Below are 21,660 nucleotides of genomic sequence, written 5' to 3'. Positions count from 1 at the left end.
AGGGGACGAGAGCTGAGGAAGCGTTGTTCTAAGTCAGCCATAAAAAGGTTGGCATACTGTGGGGCCATGTGGGTACCCATAGCAGTGCCGCTGACTTGAAGGTATACATTGTCCCCAAATGTGAAGTAGTTATGGGTGAAATCAGACAAATCAGACGTCAAGAATTATTACATTCATAAACCAGTTGGAGAACACTTCGATCTCTTTGGTTACTCGATTATAGACCTAAAAGTGGCAATTCTTCAACAAAAAAACTTCAAAAACAGACTCCAACGAGAGACTACTGAATTGGAATTAATTTGCAAACTGGATACAATTAACTTAGGCTTGAATAAAGACTGGGAGTAGCTGAGTCATTACACAAAGTTTATTGTTTATTCCCCCCCACCCCCACTGTTGCTCAGACGTTCTTGTCAACTGCTGGAAATGGGCCACCTTGATTACCTGGGAAAACTAAATATTATCCCTGGATGCTTTTACGAGACAATATTTCCTCACTCACAAGCCCTGAGTCTGAATATAACAAAAGCAACGTTGTATCAAAAAGGGAAAGTAAACTCAGCATTAACTTGGAAAAACACCACAACAGTGATTTTTAAGTATGCAAACCATGTGTAAACACCCACCCTACAGCATTTGGGCCTTAGTCCTTTGCCTCATTTTCCCACCTTGCAGTGTGAAAGTCTGACAGACAAATGTTCCTTTAACACACCACTTCCCTTTCTCTCTGATTCCCAGAAGCGGCCAGCCTGTCCAGCTCCTAGGCACAAGGATGGACATGGGAACTGCACATGTTGCCCCCGCCCGAGTGGCTGGGGTGGTGCCTGCGGGCATGAGCAGCATCCCCTGGCCCCTCCATCTAGGAGCTGGACATGACGGTTGCTTCTGGGAACCATGCAGAGTCAGGACAGGCAGGAGCCTGCCTTAGCCCTGCCGCGCTGCCGACTGGGAGCCGCCTGAGGTAAGCGCTGCCCGGCCGGAGCCCACCCCCCGAACCCACCCTCCCACCCCAACCCTCCCACCCCAGGTTGGAACCCCCTCCTGCACCCAAACTCCCTCCTATAGCCCACACCCCGTCCTGCACACCAAACCCTTCATCCGTAGTCCCACCCCAGAGCCTGCACCCCCAGCCAGAGCCCTGACCCCTTCTCACACCCGAGGCCCTCCCGCACCCTGAGCCACTTAATTGTGACCCCACCGCGGAGCCTGCACCCCCATCCGGAGCCCTCACCCCCTCGCTCACCCCAACCACCAGCCCCGGCCCTGTAAAAAGTGAATGAGGGTGGGGAAGAGTGAGCGATGGAGAGAGGGGGGGTTTGAGTGAATGTGGGTGGGGAATCAGGGAAGGGGCAGGGCAGGGGGTGGGGCAAGGATGTTCAGTTTTGTGCTATTGGAAAGTTGGCAACCCTACTGCTCATCTGTGATTTCAGCTCTAGTGATCACTAAGCAGAAACAAGGACTCTAAATTGAGTCTGATCAGCTATTTCTTTAATCACTGAGGTGGGGGAATCAAATAGTATGTAGGACTCTTTAAAGCGAGGCACACCACCATGGAGGAAAATCCATTCCCACCCTGACTTGCCTCTGACTTCCACTTGGATATGGCATCACTGTGGTATCACTAAATTAGGATGACCCATCAATTAAGGCATATTAAATATAGTTCTTCTTTTCAGTCATACAATAAAGATAATAACATTTAATCACCCCTGCATTAAAGACTAATGAATTTTAACTCAAAACAACCAAAATTGATCACTTTGGCAAAGCAGGTCGGTTTGCTGATCTAATGATGGATTAGCCCAGGGGCCCTGGCCAATTTGGGGGCCTCTGGAAAAATGGGCGCCCCTGTACCCCAACCCACTCTGCCCAGCGCTCCTGCTGGGGAGCAGGATCAGGCCTTGGCAGCTTCCCCCGTTCCCCCTGCACTCCGACCCCGTTCCCTGACAGGAGTGCCGGGTAGGCTGGGGAAGCCCCCACGCCCTGACCCCATTTCCCCAGGAGGAGTGCTGGGGGAGAGAGGGGGGAAGACGGGGGATTGCAGGCAGAAGGGATGGGGAGGGGCCCTCACTTGTTCTGGCCCAGGGCCCCACAAACCGCTAATCTGCCTCTGAGTAGGCAAAGTAGATGCATCTGTGCAAATATAGCCTGCTTCTCAATAGATGCGAGGGGAGAGCTCATTCAGACCCTGTCTTACATCAGAAATAAAAATAAAAACTTAGTGGTGGTCTGTGGCAAGCTTGGCTTCTCATATTGTGCTAACTGTTTTTACTGGGCCACATCCCCAGGCAGGGCAAATTGGCATAGCTCCAGAGAAATGGAGGATTTGGCTCTGTGCTTTCATGTGCTGAATGACATTACAAGGTAGTGGAAAATGTATTAAATGCTTTCTTAATATTATGTTTTCATATAATCAGTTACTGTTATTGCCACTATGTGATCACAAATGGGAGGGGAGGTGTTTTGCACTATCGTACGTGGGAGAGGAAAGCTGGGGATGTGAGACAACATCTCTATTCAGGTATAGCCCAAAGTATGGAAAAGTCTGAGAACCTCTGCAGTAATAAATACGTAAATTTGTTAATTTCATGTGGCACCAAGGGGGAGGGAGGGTTGCTTAGCTGCATTACAATAATTTTATGTTGTCATTAGTTACTGCAAATGGCAAGAAATTATGATGTTAAACTATAAGGGTTGAATTTCTTTCTCTCTCTCTCCAAGTACTACTGTGCCCACCATCACCATATTATCTGAGCACCTCACAACCACTAATGCTCACAATACCCCCATGTGGTGAAGCAGTATTATTATCTCCATTATATAGCTCAGGAACTAATGGTATCAGATTTAATAATTTTATTAAGATGGTGTTAAAATAAAAATAAAACGGTGCAGAGTTTAAGCATAGAAGTTCCTGGTTATCAGGGAATAAGGTACAGATTATCACGGGGTGCAAAGTTCGGTTTAGGATCGGGTGGCATAAGGAATACATAATCTGCAATATCCCCAACTGGGGGTAAAAGGTTAATGGGTCAAAGTACAGACATTGAGATATGGGGGTATGTTGTCCATATAATGGCTATGTTCAGGTGTGGAGTATAATATCTACACTGCAAAGAAAACCCCGCAGCAACAAGTCTCATAGCCAGGGTCAACTGACTTGGCCTTGCTCTATGTGGCTAAAAATAGCAGTGTAGACATTAGGGCTCGGACAGGAGCTCTGGGATCCTTGCCCCTCACCAGGTTTCAGAGCCTGAGCTGCAGCCTGAGCCGGAACATCTACATTGTTATTTTTAGCTCTGTGGCACAAGCCTAAATCAGTTGACCTGGGCTCTGAGACTCACTGCTGCAGGATTTTTCTCCACTGTAAATGTACCCTGAGGCACAGAGAGATTAAATTATTTATCAAAATCAAACAGTCTTGCCTGTGTCAGAGTCATGAACTGAACCTACATCTTCTGATTCCAAGTGCATTTCCTTAGCCACAGGATCATTTGTGGGAGTATTTTTCAAAAGAGTTTAAAATCCTCCCTTTTGCATCGCCAGTTGACACCTGAAACATTTATACTCACATTTTTGTATCTGTGAAATGAATTATTGGTGCATATTAGAATATTTGTACCTCTAACTGCTGGATTTGCACCTGCAGTTGAGCAGTTAGATTTCCACATGAAATATAACTTCAAGATGCGGAAATGTAGCACATATTTTTGCAGGTAAAAATTGCACCGGCAAAAGGAAATTGTTGAAAATATGGCTCCTCTAAGATGATTCTTGTCAAATGTATAAGCCAGATTTCTAACTGTTCCAATACAGATGTCCCAGCAAATGGTGCATATATAACTTACTGTTTCGTATGTTATATGCCCCACTTCTAGTAGCTGGTCCACAAAGGATTTTGCTCTATTATAGGTACGAGATAGAGGGTTGTGCTCTTAGCTTTGCCGTTCCTGGATTCAGCCCACAGTGAAACATCAGGACAGTAATTGTTGCATATACGTGTCAGATATGCAGGGTGTACATGCACAGAATTTGTGGATGCAACTGAATCCTGAAATTCTACAGTTTATTTATATAAAGCCCATTATGCTAGATTGTCTTTTAAATTTGGAAGAATGAAATACTTGCTTTGGAAATGATTAATATTTTTGGTAAGTATTGAAGATAAAAGTAAATGTTTTCAGATTAAGAGCAGACACGAACAGGCATCATTTAAACAGGGCTAGAGTGCACTACACCCATTGCAAATGTATAATGCATTTGTGCAGGACTGCTTGTTGACAGATATTTATCTTTTAAAACTGAAGGGGTGAATTAATTGAGGTGCTTTCTACAAACACCAATTGCTGATTTTTTGATGGATCTAGCCATGTATTGTTTGTGTTATAACAGTTAAAATATTGCTTATCATCTGTCTTCTGTATCTGTCCCCTGAAAAAAGGTAAGAGCCAGATTTCGTGAAAAGTCACGTTTTCTGCCACTACAGGGTCTTGACAAGATGGGAATGAATACAGAGTGTATTTACAATTTCTCCTCATTTCTACATCTGTCATGGATGTCAACAAATATCTGCACAAATCAGTTATCTTAAAATATACATGTGAGTCCTTATTAATTCTCATAGAATTAAACTTACAGGCTTGGTAACTGAAAATGTAACATCAATCTTGAATCTCACAGATATTAAAGAGAATGAATTTAAAACAACCACCAAACTACAAAACTATTTCTCTCCTGTATGGTAGTTTTGTATAACGTTTCTGCTCATAAGGCTTTTTTAGGCTAACAATACTTCTGTAGTGAGTTAAAAATGTTTTGAGCAGTATTCTTTCTTCATTAGTTGGGCTACAATTCATGTGGATACATGACCTATAATAACTTGGGGGAGGGGCCTCTGAACCCTTAAAATGTGTGCATTGGAGTTGAGTGGAATTAATAGTCTAAAAGAAAGATAACTTCCTCTAATCTCAGTCATCAGGTAGATATCTCATTGATGTGGGTTTTAAAACTTTTGGTTTTATATTAACACAGAAGGGAGAGCTCATGTCAGTTTAAAACAATGTGAATTTGGAGTTAGTAAATATTTAACACTAATATTGCTTTAATCTGCAGAACCGTTTTTTTAAATGTTGTTTAAATGGGTGATGTATTACAAGAGAATGTTCCAAATAAAATTGCTCGTTTTCACACATTAACACAGTGAAAAGAGCACTGCATGGACTCTTGAAGTATATACAATATTGCCACACACAAAATGCATGTTACGATATTGCGTTTCTGTTCCTAATGCTGCTTCAAGTGGATGTTCCATTGAAATCAGTAGAGCACTAGACTAGACAACTGCTGATTCACAGAGAAAGATGTGTACTGCTGCCAGGTAGACCAGGAAAAGTTGTCACCTGAATCAACAAAACCAAAGCAATTCATATTTAAGACCTGTATCTTTTTCAGATCATTGTATGGGTGCCAACTTATTGCAGGGAAATATGGAGAGTGATCTCTACGAATGCAGTTAAATTGAGTTTTTCAAAGCTGCCTAAGGGATCTGGATGCCCTATTGCCATTTGAAGTCAAAACTCATTAGGCAGCTTAGGAAATCTCAGCCAGTGTTTACTGACTTCTTAATATTTAGTGTACATGAACACTAAATTGTCTGTTTTCCCATTGTTACAAAGGAGATTTACCTGTGCAAATTTCAGGAACACAAATGGTAATACAGTAGAACCTCAGAGTTATGAACACCAGAGTTACAAACTGATCAGTCAACCACACACCTTGTTTGGAACTGGAAGTAGACAATCAGGCAGCAGCAGAGCCAAAAAAAAAAAATACAGTACAGTTCTGTGTTCAATGTAAACTACTAAAAACTAAAGGGAAAGTTAAATAAAAGTCTGACAAGCTAAGGAAACTGCTTCTGTGCTTGTTTCATTTAAATTAAGATGGTTAAAAGCAGCATTTTTCTTCTCCATAGTAAAGTTGCAAAGCTGTATTAAGTCAATGTTAAGTTGTAAACTTTTGAAAGAACAGCCATAACATTTTGTTCAGAGTTACGAACATTTCAAAGTTAAGAACAACCTCCATTCCCGAGGTGTTTGTAACTCAAGTTCTACTGTATGACAGATTGTCCGTTCCTAACACCCTGCACTGAGATGCAGAGCTTGCCTTCTGACTCGCCTTGGCAGTCAGATAAGGAGTGTCCTTTTAGTTCCAACCAAAAAGTATAAAAAAATGTGAATATCTGTTTGATGCTGTGGGAAACAGAAGTAGGCTTAGAGAGGCTTGCAGAGAAAAATATGTACAGCCAGCCTCAAAAGGAAGCTTAGGCAGAGGTTTATGATTGTTCTTTAATCTATCAACAAAGGAATTCCCAGAAAGATGGAAAATTTGGCCTGTGTCTATTGTGTATTATATCATGTTAATACTACCAGCTTATAGGCACTTCTTTCTGTCTCTGTTTAGTGTACAAATGAATGAATCAGCTACTGTGATGGTGCAAAAAAAAAAATTGACATTTTCACTGAAAAAAATATTACCAGGCACGCACAATACATCCTTTTCTAAATGGAAGAGTCCAGTCTCTTGCAATTTTTTCCTCAAAATTACCCAGCGGCACTTGTTCACACAGTATACTGAAATCCTGGAAATAAATCGAAACCATTTTTCTGTTATAGGACTGCAAAAATGTCTGAAACCACAACATTCTAATTTTTTTTTCAATTTTATAAATCAAATTTATACTATACATATGGGAAATAAAACCCACCATAAATCAGACTGTTGTACGTTAGTAGCATCATCACTATACTGTAGGTACCATATTACAACATTCAGAGAGCAGATATATATCTATATCTATATCTATCTATCTATCTATCTCAAGATTTGCAAATGCTCCTATAATATGTTACAATAGAGTGGAATATGCTTCTAACTTTCCCTTCTATTAGGACAAACAATACGTTCATCACTGTGATGAGGTACGCATGAATTGTTCCATCAGCCACGTCACCCAGGACTGGATTGCAAGTGATACGGCTTGGAGAGTGAGTCACAGCCCTGAGCTGGCACTTGCTAACCTTTGTCAGGAAAGTTACTCTTGGCTATTCCTAGGTGTTGGGACTGGCTTGCAGGTGGAACAGCACTGCCAATAAAGATGGTGCATGGTGAAAGCAGACCTCTCATAATAATCTGCACCATATTTAATTATTGTACCATACTGAGTATCTGAAAATAATGTTTCACTATGGTTTTGCAATTGTGGCACTGTAGGCAGGCATTGTTTCACTTGTTTATGATTTAGGAAGTGTATCTGAATCTGTTGAGGCAAGTCACCACTATACTCAAGTCTTTCTGTAAGGGTAGAGTATGCAGTACCATTAATGTAACGCCAACAGATCCTGGTTGTCAGCGGGCAGGACTGAACCTGTATGAGCCTCTACTTCATGAGTTAAAAGCCAACTGGCTGTTAGCTAAGGCTGTAGAGCAAACTCATTAATTTCTCTCTCTAAGTGGTCTCGGGGCCACTAGATGGGACAGAACACCACACCCAGGAGGTGTGTGTGTTACATTAACACATCCCATGCTAAATTCCTCTAATTTCTTGTAGCCCACAGCCATCACAAAATTAGCATGTGTCAGTGCTGCCATCTTGCCTGTCCAAGTTCCAGAATAAAGCAGTACTGGGCACCATTTGCATTGACATATTTTAAATACAAAATTGGAAACAAATGTACAAAATTAAGCGGACTAGATGGCATTGATAATGGGGATCTGCAGCATTATCTTATTTCAGGCTCAGACCAAAAGATCAAGGGTCATTATCATAAGACAGTTCTTTGGTGCTCGTAGTGAAATGGGCTGTTGGTGTTAGTCCACTTCTAAGTGGACAAATATCCACATCTCACACATAAACCCACCCTGCATCATAATTTTCATCCTTGTTGACATACTCAGCAGGGAAGCTAAAGATTGCATAATATTTCAGAGCACTTTGGTGCTAGACACACTAAAAAACAATACGTAGACAAGTATGTGGGTAGATAGAAATGTAGATCCTGCTTTCTGTGCTAGTCAGGAACCAGAAAGAAAAATAATCTTATAAATAATGTGATGACCATCTTTTCTGCTTGATTGCTCGTAGGTTATTTTAGTCATGGATCTGAGTTTCTAAATTATTATGTGTACTGTAGCATGGTCTTTCAAAACAATCTTCATTTTTATTATATTACAATATTTTATGGTAATAGTTTTAATCAGATGGACTGTGGGAATACTTATGCAGATTCTAACTTCTGATGCATGATGTGCATCACTATCTGTCGTGAGCAAATTCATTGTGTGCAAGTACGGGGTGTGTGCGTGTGAGTGTGTGTGTGTATGTATGTTTGCTTGAGAATCTTTCATTACATCAGTTTGGGACTGGGAACTCAAAACAGTAAAAAGTATCATTTTAAGGAGAGCAGAATTTGGCTTTGTCATAGGTTGACATTGGTCCTTTAAGAGGGAGCAGGGCGAGTGTCAACTGTGACGCACCAATTGGGCTTAAAAGAAGGCACCTGAGCCCTATAAAGAGAGAAATATGGTGAGCCTTAGAGCACAGAGTCAGTCTGGTAAAGGGGAAGCTATTTGGATCAGTGAGGGAAAGGGCAGGTGCGAACTGCCCGGGAGTCACACTGGAGGAAGTCTCTGGGCAATGCTGCAGAGAGCAGAAAGCTTTCCACTGACTTTCCCTGGAAACCGGGGATTATCAGGAAGCCATTGGAGGAGCTAGCCTGCTGACCTTCCTGAGTCAGCGAGTCATGGCCAAAGAAGGCAGGAGACAGCTGAAGGCTGAGAGCAGCAGAATAAGATGAATGCTTGTTCTGAGCCAGAGTCCTGAGGGCCAGCAAAGTCTGAAGACCAGGGTAAGGCATGATGAGGGATGCCGGAGTTTTACTGAATGCTGGGGTGTGGGGAGAGATGCCGGAGCTGTTCTGTTGCATTTATTGTTTAGACTATATTGGGGAATTTTGGTGTGTGGTTGTGGGATTTTATGGTTTGTGTGCGCAAGACTCTTGGAAAAGCCTTTAAGGACTATTTCTGGGAATTCTGAAGGGGAAACTGAGGCAGACACATCTGGCACAGTGCTGCGTACCTCATGAGAGCATTCCAGCCTGGGCCATCCTATGACATGCATCTTGTCAGTAATAAAGCACAGTTACTGTATATTGCTAAATAACTGTTTATGCTTCATACAAAATATACAGAAACATTCTACTTAGAAACTATCAGTTCTGATGGTTTTCTACATCTGTACCTCAGCATCATTTATCTTGTGCTTTAAGTATTGTGGTACTTCTTTTCATTTAAAAAAAAAAACTCTTTACATATGTTTTGCATGTCACTTCTTCCATAATTTGAATGAGAGACATTTGCTTTGCAGAGGAGATGATGTGAAGGTGTCTTTTCTGCAAGAAGTGATGGTCTGGGCCAAAGTTCTTACGCTGTCTTGGAACTCGATTCTGTATTGGAATCTGCTACTGTAGAATGAAAAGGAGTACTTGTGGCACCTTAGAGACTAACCAATTTATTTGAGCATAAGCTTTCGTGAACTACAGCTCACTTCATCGGATGCATACTGTGGAAAGTACAGAAGATCTTTTTATACACACAAACCATGAAAAAATGGGTGTTTACCACTACAAAAGGTTTTCTTTCCCCCCACACCCCACTCTCCTGCTGGTAATAGCTTATCTAAAGTGATCACTCTCCTTACAATGTGTATGATAATCAAGGTGGGCCATTTCCAGCAGAAATCCAGGGTTTAACAAGAACGTCGGGGGGGCGGGGTTGGAAAAAACAAGGGGAAATAGGTTACTTTGCATAATGACTTAGCCACTCCCAGTCTCTATTCAAGCCTACGTTAATTGTATCCAATTTGCAAATGAATTCCAATTCAACAGCCTCTCGCTGGAGTCTGGTGTTGAAGTCTTTTTGTTGTAATATCTCAACTTTCATGTCTGTAATCGCGTGACCAGAGAGATTGAAGTGTTCTCCGACTGGTTTATGAATGTTATAATTCTTGACATCTCATTTGTGTCCATTTATTCTTTTATGTTGAGACTGTCCAGTTTGACCAATGTACATGACAGAGGGGCATTGCTGGCACATGATGGCATATATCACATTGGTGGATGTGCAGGTGAACGAGCCTCTGATAGTGTGGCTGATGTTATTAGGCCCTGTGATGGTGTCCCCTGAATAGATGTGTGGGCACAGTTGGCAACGGGCTTTGTTGCAAGGATAGGTTCCTGGGTTTGTGGTTCTGTTGTGTGGTATGTGGTTGCTGGTGAGTATTTGCTTCAGGTAGGGGGGCTGTCTGTAGGCAAGGACTGGCCTGTCTCCCAAGATTTGTGAGAGCATTGGGTCATCCTTCAGGATAGGTTGTAGATCCTTAATAATGGCTGTGCAAAGTCCCATAAAAACCTGCAGGAAGGGACATGAGAAGAAAATGCCTGTCTGCATGGAGAGAGAACTCACAGCATCCAAGGACATGTGTCTCATCTTATGGTCTTGTATAAAAATAATGGCAACCTGTGAAGTTAATACAGTCACAGATTTTTGGTCCCCAGGAACTATTGCAGCTAAGGTGATTGCCTGGTTGCATTGCTATGAGGGACCAGGAGAAGGAAAATGTTGAGGTTGCTATGGTACAAAGTCTTTGAAAAAATGGCCCTGGCATCTCATGAATCCCCTGTGATCTGTCAGGTATGGAAGCAGCTTTTCTTTTGTGGTGGGGGCAAACTAGAGCAGATCAACATTACTGTAGTACTGTTTTGCTTTGTCAAAACTGGCCTCTCCCCACCCTTATTTTTTTGGAGAGAAACTGAATTTTTTTTTATGTGACATCATTCTTGAAAGTCTTATCAAAATCACTGTTGGAGCAAATTGTGAGCAAAGCGGTGTTTGAATTTTTTTGATAGTGAGTTTTCAAGAAGCAAAACATTGTCGATGGCTATTTTATTAACAGTTTTGGTGACTTTCTGATGACGAAATAATTTTTGATTAAAATTCACAAAACATTTTTGGAAAAAAAAAATTAGGTCAGTTCCTAAACCCTTAAAACTGAAACAACTTTGACAGTTGTATTTTTTGAAAAACTGGTTCTTCAACTAGTTCTAGGGCAACCCCTCACTCCCAGGAAGATAGTGGATGGAGAATCTCAGTTTGAAAATCCTTGCAGTTATTTCCTCTCAAAGTCCCCACTAAAGATTTTTCACACATGAAGGGAAAAAAAATCTGTCTCTATTGTTCTGAGAGAAAAACTATAGAATTCTATCAGCCTTTTATGAAGAACCTTACTGTTCTTACTATATCAAATAGGAATTGCTGATAAAAGACTCGGTATCTTAGTGATTATCATTATTATATCCATTAGACAAGGGCAGTCTGGTGTTAATGGGGGAATTATTCCAATTTTAACTTCTGATTTAGAGGGCAAGAAATCTCAGTTTTTCAGCAATCACTTCATGTATTTCCAAGTGTCCGGATATGCCATCAGCAGCGTACATCTGGCTTATTATCTGGTAGGACTAGTTATGTCTTTTAGCAAGCAATGGTGAAAGAAGTGCTGCTAGAGGAAAAAAGTCCCCACTGCACTGCTTCAGCCCTACTCTCCCCATGGTCATCCGTTTTAAAATGAAATTCCTGTGTGGCATATGTGTTCATTTCTCTTTATAGTCACCTCGTACAGCTTTGTCTTTTGATGTTGTCACTCTGCTGAGTTGGGATGGAAAGCCTAGCATTATGACTGCTACCCCTGCAGCTCATCATCTTATAAACTATTTTATCTAGGGTTACTATATTTGAACATTCAAAAAAGAGGACACTCCATGGGGGGAGGGGGTATTTACTCGCACCCCCCCGCCCCTGGCCCTGCCCCCATTCCAACCCCTTCTCCCAAAGTCCCTGCCCCGACTCCGCCCCCTCCCTGCCCCATTGGATCCCTTCCCCAAATCCCTGCCCTGGCCCTGCCTCTTCTCCTGAGCGCGCCACGTTCCACCTCCTCTCCCCTCCCTCCCAGCCATGCGAAACAGCTGGTTCGCGGAGCAAGCGCTGGGAACTAGGGGGAAAAAGTGGGCACTCTCTCTAGTGATCAACGTTCACTTTCTTTCTCAAATGATCAACATTCACTCTTTCTTGAATGATCAACTCTTCTTTGGGGAAAAATAATAATGGCAAAATCCCAGACATTTTTAGATATTTAAAAATTCCTCCTGGATGGCGATTTAACAACCAAAAAGCCGGACATGTCCGGGAAAATACGGACGTATGGTAACCCTAATTTTATCATCTTTAGCACTTCCAGCCTTAAGCAATACTGGCCATGTTGTAATCTCTTGCAGTTAGTCTCTGGGCCATTTTGCAAGTCAGGGAGTATAAACTGTCTCCTGTCTTCGAGAATATGTCTTCAAGGTTTTCCTGATCTTTTCATCATTTCAAAGAAGGAAAACCAGTTAAGATTTGCATCTTGGCCTTAATGAAACATTATGTCCTCTTTGCCTGTCTACGTTCCTAGTTTGTTATTAAATGTTTGGGCCTAGGTTCTGCCCTCACCTTCAGCCTGTAAAACATATTATCTCCCTTATGGCTGCACAGGGTATACCGGAGGGAATTAAGAATTTAGGAATTAGGAACAGAGAACTGGAATGGGCTATCTAATCCAGTCCCCTGCTATCGCAAGCAACCTAGTCATAATCTCATTCATAAATTTATCAATCTCCATTTTAAAACTAGTTAGGTTTTGTTTTTTCCCCTGCTCCCTCACAGCTGTTAGAAAGCTGTTCCAGCACCTTACTCCATCTCTGACGTTAGAAACCTCCTTCTAATTTCCATCCAAAATGTGTTCATAGCTAGTTTATACCCATTTGTTCGTATGCCAAGTGTAACTGAATTCCAGCTTACATCCGAATGCAGCTTGACAGAAATCCCGAACAACAAAACACAATCTGGTAAATAAGAAATGTAGCCTCATTCACCATTTTCTAACATAAAAGGGGAAAAGTTAATAATGTGCATAAATGTATGTTAAACTACATAATTTTTATAAATAAATGTGTATTGATATAGTGTACCCTCCTGCTTAGCAAGAAATAGTACCAATTTTAGGTTGCAAATAAACGTGTTTTAATGGTTATACCAACCAATGAGAGTAAAGCCTTCTTTAGGAAAATAATTAGTACACTTATTAGTAAAAAATAAATCAATTTAAATCAAGGTTTTCTGCTTGTTAATGTAAACTCTGATTAAAATCAGTGTTTTGAATCAATCCACATTGCATCGGAGGACTGCTACTGGTTACACAGACCAAGGAATGCAGATTTAATTACATCAGTATCAGATTTCTTTGCTCCTACTGGCTGTCTCAATGCTTCAGTTCAGCAGGTTTTCTAAAGTTGATTATGCAATAGGTAACATTATACACTGCACCCAAGGTGCGATGGCAGCACCCAAAAGTGTGCCAGGTGCTTCACAGACACAAGTAAAGGCATCCGTCTGGCCCTAATGAGTTTGTCGTTTAAATTCAGCCATGAAACCAGCAAAGTGTGGTCTATACCAGAATGTTGTACCTGCAAAGCTTTCCTAATGGGAGCACAGTTAAGGGTCCTAAACCAAAACAAGGGGAAATGAAAGCATTACGGTAACAAGACCATGTAGTTACATTGATGGTTAACCTTTGGCTTATTTTTTATTATTCACTTCGTATAGTCATCACAGAGAAATAGCTGTGTGTTGTTGTTAGGACATGTGCAGCCAGTGGTTTATTTCGGTATTGCTTTGAAACTGTTGTGGCCACTCCCAGATGCTGGTAAAAGAAGGAGGAGGAAGGGGAGGTCGGCTGCTGACTAGGAGGGGAAGAAAGAAGAATGAGATTAGTTGTCTATAGAGCCCACTAGCTTCAGGGACAGTGGTGGGGAGAGGGGAGGGCTGGCTTCCTCCTTAGCAGGCTGGTGGAGGAGAAAGTGAGGGTAGGGTTGGCCACTTTCAAACAACTCAGTTGTGGGAGTGGGGAGAAGACCAAAGAGGCTGCTGACACAGGGAAAGTTCAGCTGATTCCCCAGCTTTCCCCCACAGGCAGAGAGAGGAGGGTGAGGGGCCAGCTGCCCCCACAGACAAAAGGAGGCGGCAGCCCCCACGCCCCATGTGGTCACTGCCTGGGGAAGGTAGAGATCAGGCGGTCGCTGCGTGTGGGGGGATAGAGACAGGTGGGACAAGTAGCCATTGGCTCAAGGAGGTGGCGGCAAATAGGTGGTCGGCACACCCGTTCTGGGGGCTGGTGCTGCTGAGTTGAAGAAGCGTGCTTGTTGTCTTACCTCTTCTGCCACCTGTATCCCAATGAGGCCCCATACTCACATACTGGGGACTTTCTTCTACCTGAAGTTCAAGGAGGTTTAGGTCTTTTCTGTCTGCCTGTCTCTGAGGGTGTTTTAAAGCTTAATTTGGGAAAAGCTTCTTGAAATCCTCAGATTAAATCCGCTATACTCATCTGCCTGTTGTTGTTATTCATGTAATGTACTTGTGCCAGATTCTAATACCCTTATGTACATGAAGACCATTAGCCAATGAAAGTCCACTGACTTCAATAGAGCTGTGCAGATTTAGAGTAGCTGAAGACGTGGCCTCTAGAGTAGTACCTTACTTGGCAGTATCACTATTGAACAACTTGCTGAATAAAGTATTACCCTTATTCACTTAATAATTTGTATCAGGAACTGGCTCACCATTAAAGCCAGTAGTGTAAATGAAAATTGCCATAGCATTGCTATTGAAGCTTTAGATACTGAAAACATTCACAGTAGCAGTTGCATGATGATGCAGAGACTCTGTTCCTTTCTACAGATCACACATGCTATCTTGTTACCAGCCTTTATATTCTGTAAATTAAAAAAATTAATTAACTCACATTAGTAGGATGCAGAAGGTGACTCTGCAATCTGTGAGGTGTAATGTTGTTGTTTTTCATTAACTGATAAGGAAAAAAAAACCTTCTCGTACTTTCTGGGTTTCTGAATTTGGAGTACTGTCAGAAATACTATTCTTGTGACATTGTTTCTGTTATCTAACCAGCCCGTCACAAACAATAATGGTCCAAATTAATCCCTCGTGTAAATCAATGAAATTAGTGGATTTACATCAGGAAGAAATTTGGCTCAATCTTTTTAATTAAACTGCCAAAACGTGTTTGTGTTATTTTCTTCTCCATGAGACTTATCAAAGACACCTAATATCTGCTGAGTTGTTTAACACATGTGCCATTATTTGCAATTTGATTTTGATATGCTGTAAGGAAATTTATGAAGTAAATAGTAAGTGTATTCATGTCTGTAATTCAGTCAAGTATATTGTCACAAAAGTTTCAAAGGCATGCTTTATTTAATTATAGAGTAAAAAGCATCTTTAGTTATTAGTGAGGGAACAATTTGATAATTGTGTCCTTTAAAACAAAAAACAAAAAAACCCCTGCCTTTTATTGCGACAGAGTGCTGGCTGTTGAAATGTGCCATAACCTTATTTGTATGGGATGGGTTTCTTCCAATTATTTATTCTATTACTGTTTCTAACACCTGTGGGAAATGTGGATCTTGAAGTAGTGACTGTGTTAATCAAATGACATTGTATGTTTCTGTACTGTCCAAGTTTGTCATTGCATTAAAGGGCATAGCAGATGAAATTGGAGACTTGTAATGTAGTACTGATTGGATTAACTTATCCATTTTGTGCAGCCTGCTTGAAGACTTATTTTAGATAAATTAAGAAGATTAAATCTGGAGAGTGACCTTTGACAATTATTCCTCCTGACTGGATTTCTGAAGTCTTTAACATAAGCCCAGTGTTCTTGTAAAGAAGTTGAACTCTGTACAGCTGTAACTCTGACTGTTGTACAGATTACATTCAGATATAATATATCTAGTCTCTTTCAGTAGAGGTTTTTCAAATATTTTGATCTGCATATGTAATCCATAACATATGCTGCAACCTGTAATGTCCTGTAGGTGGCATTAGCCATTGAAACGTGTACTATACAGTCGGGTGCAGTTGTAACATGTTATCACTCAAGGTTGTTAATGCATCACCAATATGATATGGTATTTCCTTTTCACTTTTATAAGGTTGTGAGTGACATTGTGTGTGTAGTAAATGTTCCCTTACTAATGGAGTTTTAAATTGTAAGGTAGTATTGTTAAAAGGAGAAGTTTAAATACCCTTTTCCTGTTATGTTTTCCTGTTCCAAAGTCCACTGAAGTCAATATAAGTCTTTCTATTGATTTCAGTGGTCTTTGGATCAGGTTCTTTGGGCCAAATTTTTAAAGGTATTTAGATGCAGATAGGCAACTAGTGAGATTTTCAAAATTGTCCGGGTCCTTACTCAAATAGATTTCTGCCAGTGTTTTAACAATTATTCATTGTTTTGTTCATCCATTGATTACCCTAGGAGTTAGGGAGCTAGTCACTTCTGAAAATCCCAATAGGTGCCTATCTTTATCTTTAGAGGCCTAAATACCTTTAAAATTTTGGCCCTTTGAGCATAGAAAAATCGAATGTCACAAGCTATTCTAAGGAGTACAAGCGAGATCTAAGCTGAGGTGTCACTAACTGGTGGTTTGGGGTTATATCTCTGAGTCTCAGTTTTATAATCATGTACTTTTCAGTCCTAACACAATTGAAATGTTAATTCAGTTCAATATAAAATTTGTTAATACTGTTACTTGGTGTATAGATTCCGGGATTCCAAGAGCAGAAGGGACCAGTCTCATCATCTAGTCTAACCTCCTATATAACACAGGCCACAGAACTTCCCCAAAATAATTTCTGGAGCAGATCTTTTTTTAAAAAAGTATCTAGTCTTGATTTTAAAATTGTCAGTGATTTGAGAATCCACCACAACCCTTGGTAAATTGTTCCAATAGCTAAATGCCCTCACCTTTAAAAATATATACCTTATTTCTATTCAGAATTTGTCTAGCTTCAACTTCCAGCCAAACTTTCTCTACTAAACTGAGGAGACGATTATTAAATATTTGTTCTCTGCGTAGATACTTACAGACTGTAATCAAGTCACCCCTTCTCTTTGGTAAACTAAACAGATTGAGTTCTTTGAGTCTGTTACTATAAGGCATTTTCTAATCCTTTAATTCATTCTTGTGGCTCTTCTGTAACCCACTCCAATTTATAAACCTCCTTCTTGAATTGTGGGCACCAGAACTGGACACAGTTTTCCAGCAGTGATCACACCAGCGACAAATATTGAGGTAAAATTACCTCAGTACTCCTCTTTGAGATTCTCTGGCGTGCCTCCCCGGAATGCTCTTTTGGTCACAGTGTCACACTGGGAGCTCATGTTCACCACAACCCATTTTCCAGAGTCACTGCTTCCCAGAATAGAGTCCTCCATCCTCTAAGTGTGGCCTACAATCTTTGTTCCTGGATGTATACATTTACATTTAGCCATATTAAAATGCTTCTTTTTTGCTTGGTATCCATAAGAACAGCCATACTGGGTCAGACCATAGGTCTGTCTAGCCCAGTATCCTGTCTTCCGACAGTGGCCAATGCCAGGTACTTCCGATAGAATGAACAGAACAGGTAATTATCAAGTGATCCATCGCTTGTTACCTATGCCCAGCTTTTGGCAAACAGAGGCTAGGGACACCATCCCTGCTTCTCCTGGCTCATAGCTAGACAAATATCCAGGTCACTCTGTGTCACTGACCTGTGCTCTTAATTATTTACCACTCCAGCAATGTTTGTGTCATCTGCAAATTTATCAGTGATGATTTTATGTTTTCTTCCATGTCACTGATAAAAATGTGCAGTAGCATATGGTGAGAAACTGATTCCTGGGGGATCCCACTGGAAACACACCCTCTCAATGATGATTTCCCATTAACATTACATTTTGAGACATTTTGTACAGCAGGCAGTTTACATATCCAAGCAAAGACCTCCTAGTACCCTTTCAACATGCCAACAAGGCTACTACTCTTCAGAGCTCCCCGCAGTTTGGCGAATGATTCTGAGTTTGGGGATGGTGGGCTATGTTAGATTGATCAATGTATTTTTCTCCCTTTCATTTTAGGCTTCCATTTTTCCACTGAAATTATCATTAGATGTCTCTCTACAGTGCTATTCGCTTGGCATTCATTCTGAAGCTTGTCAGACTAGATTCATTGTTTCCTTCAGTTCTTTCATCAGTGCCACTCTGTGGATCATCCAGTAACGGGTGTTCAGCAGTGATATAAACTGTATTTGGCCCAGAAGAGCCAAAATCGACCTATTCGTGGTCTGGCAGTCTATTGAACAGTATTGACAAAATCATTTCTAGGCTCAGGTGTTCTGCATGACACTTCACTATGCTGCCTGGACAGCCCTTTATTGTGGACATCAAGGCTGAGGAAAACTTTCTGTCAAATAATATATTATGATACTTAGTGAAACTGCTCTTTTCAGCTTTTCTCATAAATGTAGATTAAATATTTAATTGTAGCTAGTTTCCAGCATCGTCCCCTCCCTGCAGCCCCCTACAAAATTACATCAAATGAACTCTCCTGTCTTGGGTAGATTTGATTCAAACCAATCATTTTGTAAAGTGAAACTTTTGGAAAAACAAAACAAAAAAAACCTAGTGGGTGTCCAGTCAATATTAGGCATTTTTTTCATTAAATAAGGAGGTTTTTTTAAAAAATAAGCTATTTCTTAAAAATCCAGTTGTGGCACTGAGTTCTGAGCTCTTTGGAAGTGGAGTTTCTGCTTTTTTGTTACACTGCGGATGGTCTTGTATTTCAACTAAACTGTTAACTCCTGAGGGCCGGGACCTTGACTTTGTTGCCATTGTAAAGTACTGTACCATACTTTGGCACTGCTGGATGCTATAAAATAATAGTAGTTATTATGGCAATTGTTAGCAATGGTTGAAAATCAACTTAAAGATGCAGTTTTACTGCAAAGTATAATCCCTGTAACCATGCCTTCATTTTGTATGTCTTTGGCTGTCTTAAAATTCAACATAGATTATGCCGCAGAGAAGTTCTAATCTCCTGTTAATGGTCATTGCTAACCCTTCCAAAGCTACTGATCATAGATTTTGTGTGCATCCTTATCACAGGGTGGCTGGCCATTGCAAATGAAGCAGATCCAGCTCCTGTATGTCAAAGCAGGTGCTCCCATTTGGCCAATTAAGAGGGCGGAGCTGCACCTAAGGATTAGAAAAGGTCAGGGAGCAACCCACTGAGGGAGAGTCCCCGTGAGAGTGAGTCAGGAAAATCAGAAGACAAGAGGTCTTCTTTGGGGAAAGCTTCAGTGAGCAGAATGCTCATGACAGGCCTCCCTAGGAAGAGGGAGGAATTGGCTGGGAGACTGTATGTTTGAAACCTGGGCAAAGGCTGAACGTAGGACAGCAGCAAAAGAGGTTCGCTGGTTGATGTGCCCAAGCCACGGCCAGGGCTGAAAGCAAGAGAAGCAGCAGTAGCAGAGGGAGTTGCCTCCTGACTCTGAGCTGGGGCCTAGGGCTGAAGAGCCTTGACGGTAGGGAGCAGCAAAGGTGCTTAACTGCTGGAATCTTTGGAGCTGAAGAGCTGGACCCAGAGGAGCTTTGAGAGGCTCAGGGGGAGTGAGGAATGTTCCTTTGGCAAAGATGATTCCAGCATAGAGAAAATAAGGGTTCCTGCTCGGAAGAGCTGGGTTGGAAGGGGTGGGGTGGTTATCCTGTTACAAGGACAGGAGAGGGCCGCACTGGAGAGATGGGATGTGGTGAGAGATGTTCACACATGGTGAGAGATGTAGGGGCTGCACTAGAGAGTCAGGCTGTAGTGAGAGATGCCATAACTCTATGCTGCACTGTTCGGACTATCATGGGGGAAATCTGGATTATGTTATGGGACTTTTATTATGATTTATGTGCACGGGACTTTTGTAATAAATTAACCTCACTTGGGAAAACTCTGGGGACTTTGAAAAGGGTAACTGAGGTAGGAGTGCCTGTCATTCCCCAGCCTGCTGCAGGAGTGTGCTCCAGATAGCATCACCCTGTGCGAAGTTTTAATTATGATCCACTACTTTGTGGGGATTGTAATACTACAGAATTTAGAGCGATTCTTTTAAGTAGATGGAATATAAAATTAGCAGACTTAGTTTAAAAAGAAAGTCTGGGCATAAATATTTAGAACTTGCTTTCACGTTCATCAGTGGATCAAAATGTGGAGACTTTCCCCATACTTCTCGAGATGCATAGAGTGAAATTCTGACCCCTACTGAAGTCAATGGGAGCTTTGTCACTGACATCGCTGGGGCCAGGATTCCATCTCTGATTTCTATTGCAAGCTCAGTCAGTTAATCGCAGTGTGATAATGGATAAGCTATTTACCCCCTCTGTGACTCAGTTTGCCCATTTGTAAAATGTACCTAATTTATAAGGTTTTGTGAGGTGGAATTAATGTTTCTAATGTTTAAACCCATAAATGAAAGTTACTTTATAAATGTTAAATATCAAATTATATTGTTTAGAATCGATCTGGTTTGAGGTTAATATGTAAATATTTCCTCTGAACATACTTTTGTAGCCAGGCTAGCTAAAAGCCAGCACCCAGAAATTTAACAAGCAGATACTTCAGCATGGAAGTGCAAATTCTACTTGTAAATATTGAATGCTTTACAATTTATACCATGATTTGAAATCACTTCTGTGGGATTTTGGAATTCCAATAGGATATTTTTCTTAAAAGACAAAAATTATTATTCTCCACAAAGAGTTTATTTTTCTGATGACTGATAGGAATTACATGCAAAGAGAATGAAAGGTGCTTTCTTGTATTGTATGGTAATCTATCATGAATTCCTTGGCTCACATTAATGAAATTGTGAACTGCTATATCTGTACAAGCTGAATGTATATTGGAAAAAATGTACTATTTCTGTTTTTTTTCCCACCCCCAGAGATTTGATACAGTTGCCTAGGAAAGAAGAAGATACAGACATTGCAATGAAACTTCTGGTTCAATGGACGTCTTGTGGCCTTGAAGATGTTCAGCTCGTAAATTACTCTGTCTTGCTTGACCTGCCAGGCTCTTCTTCAAATACAGTAACTTTGAAAAATAGTGGTGAATGCTTTTATCCTAGTGGACAGAAGTGTTACAGGGAGACCAAAAAGCTTCACAGCCAAGACCTTCTGTACTCATACGCTGCTTACTCTGCCAAAGGAACTCTCGAGGTAATACAGTCATTTGTCTTTGTGATTTACAGTGAAATAGAATTAGAAAACAGCTTCCATCTGTCTTTAACTGGCAAGTCATGGGAATAATGGTGAAAACCTCAGACTAGAGATGAGCAAACAGATTCAGGTAAATAAGATGTGGCCCTCAGCTCAGACCTTGAAATGATCTGTTATGTTGTATTTTCACAATTAAACCTCAGCAGTCTCTCAGCTGGTGGGCTTATACATCCTGGTTTTAGCTGGGTATAAGAGGCTGAGAGAGCTTTGTCTAGAACTTTGTCTTCTCCCTATGCTTGTGTGAAGCAACTGCTGAGCAAGCCCTGCTAACTAACTCTTGAGGAAGGCACACAGAGAAGGGAAGATGAGTTTCTTTGCAATGAGATCTGGTTTGAGGACAGGATTAGGTGCCAGAAACT

At 41.1% G+C, this 21,660-nt stretch overlaps 1 protein-coding gene across 1 annotated transcript in view; it reads left to right on the top strand.

Moving 5' to 3' along the window:
• Window positions 1-21,660, top strand: part of NAALADL2 (N-acetylated alpha-linked acidic dipeptidase like 2) — an 891,836-nt gene that overhangs the window by 468,553 nt on the left and 401,623 nt on the right. The window contains exon 5 of the mRNA XM_074963548.1: window positions 20,968-21,241. Coding sequence (XP_074819649.1) covers window positions 20,968-21,241 — 274 coding nt within the window. The remainder of the gene's footprint in view (window positions 1-20,967; window positions 21,242-21,660) is intronic.

Source organism: Natator depressus, chromosome 9 (genome assembly GCF_965152275.1).
Source record: "Natator depressus isolate rNatDep1 chromosome 9, rNatDep2.hap1, whole genome shotgun sequence".
Classification (NCBI taxonomy): domain Eukaryota; kingdom Metazoa; phylum Chordata; order Testudines; family Cheloniidae; genus Natator; species Natator depressus.
Note: the sequence above shows the minus strand (reverse complement) of the source record. Positions and strands in the feature narration are given on the sequence as shown.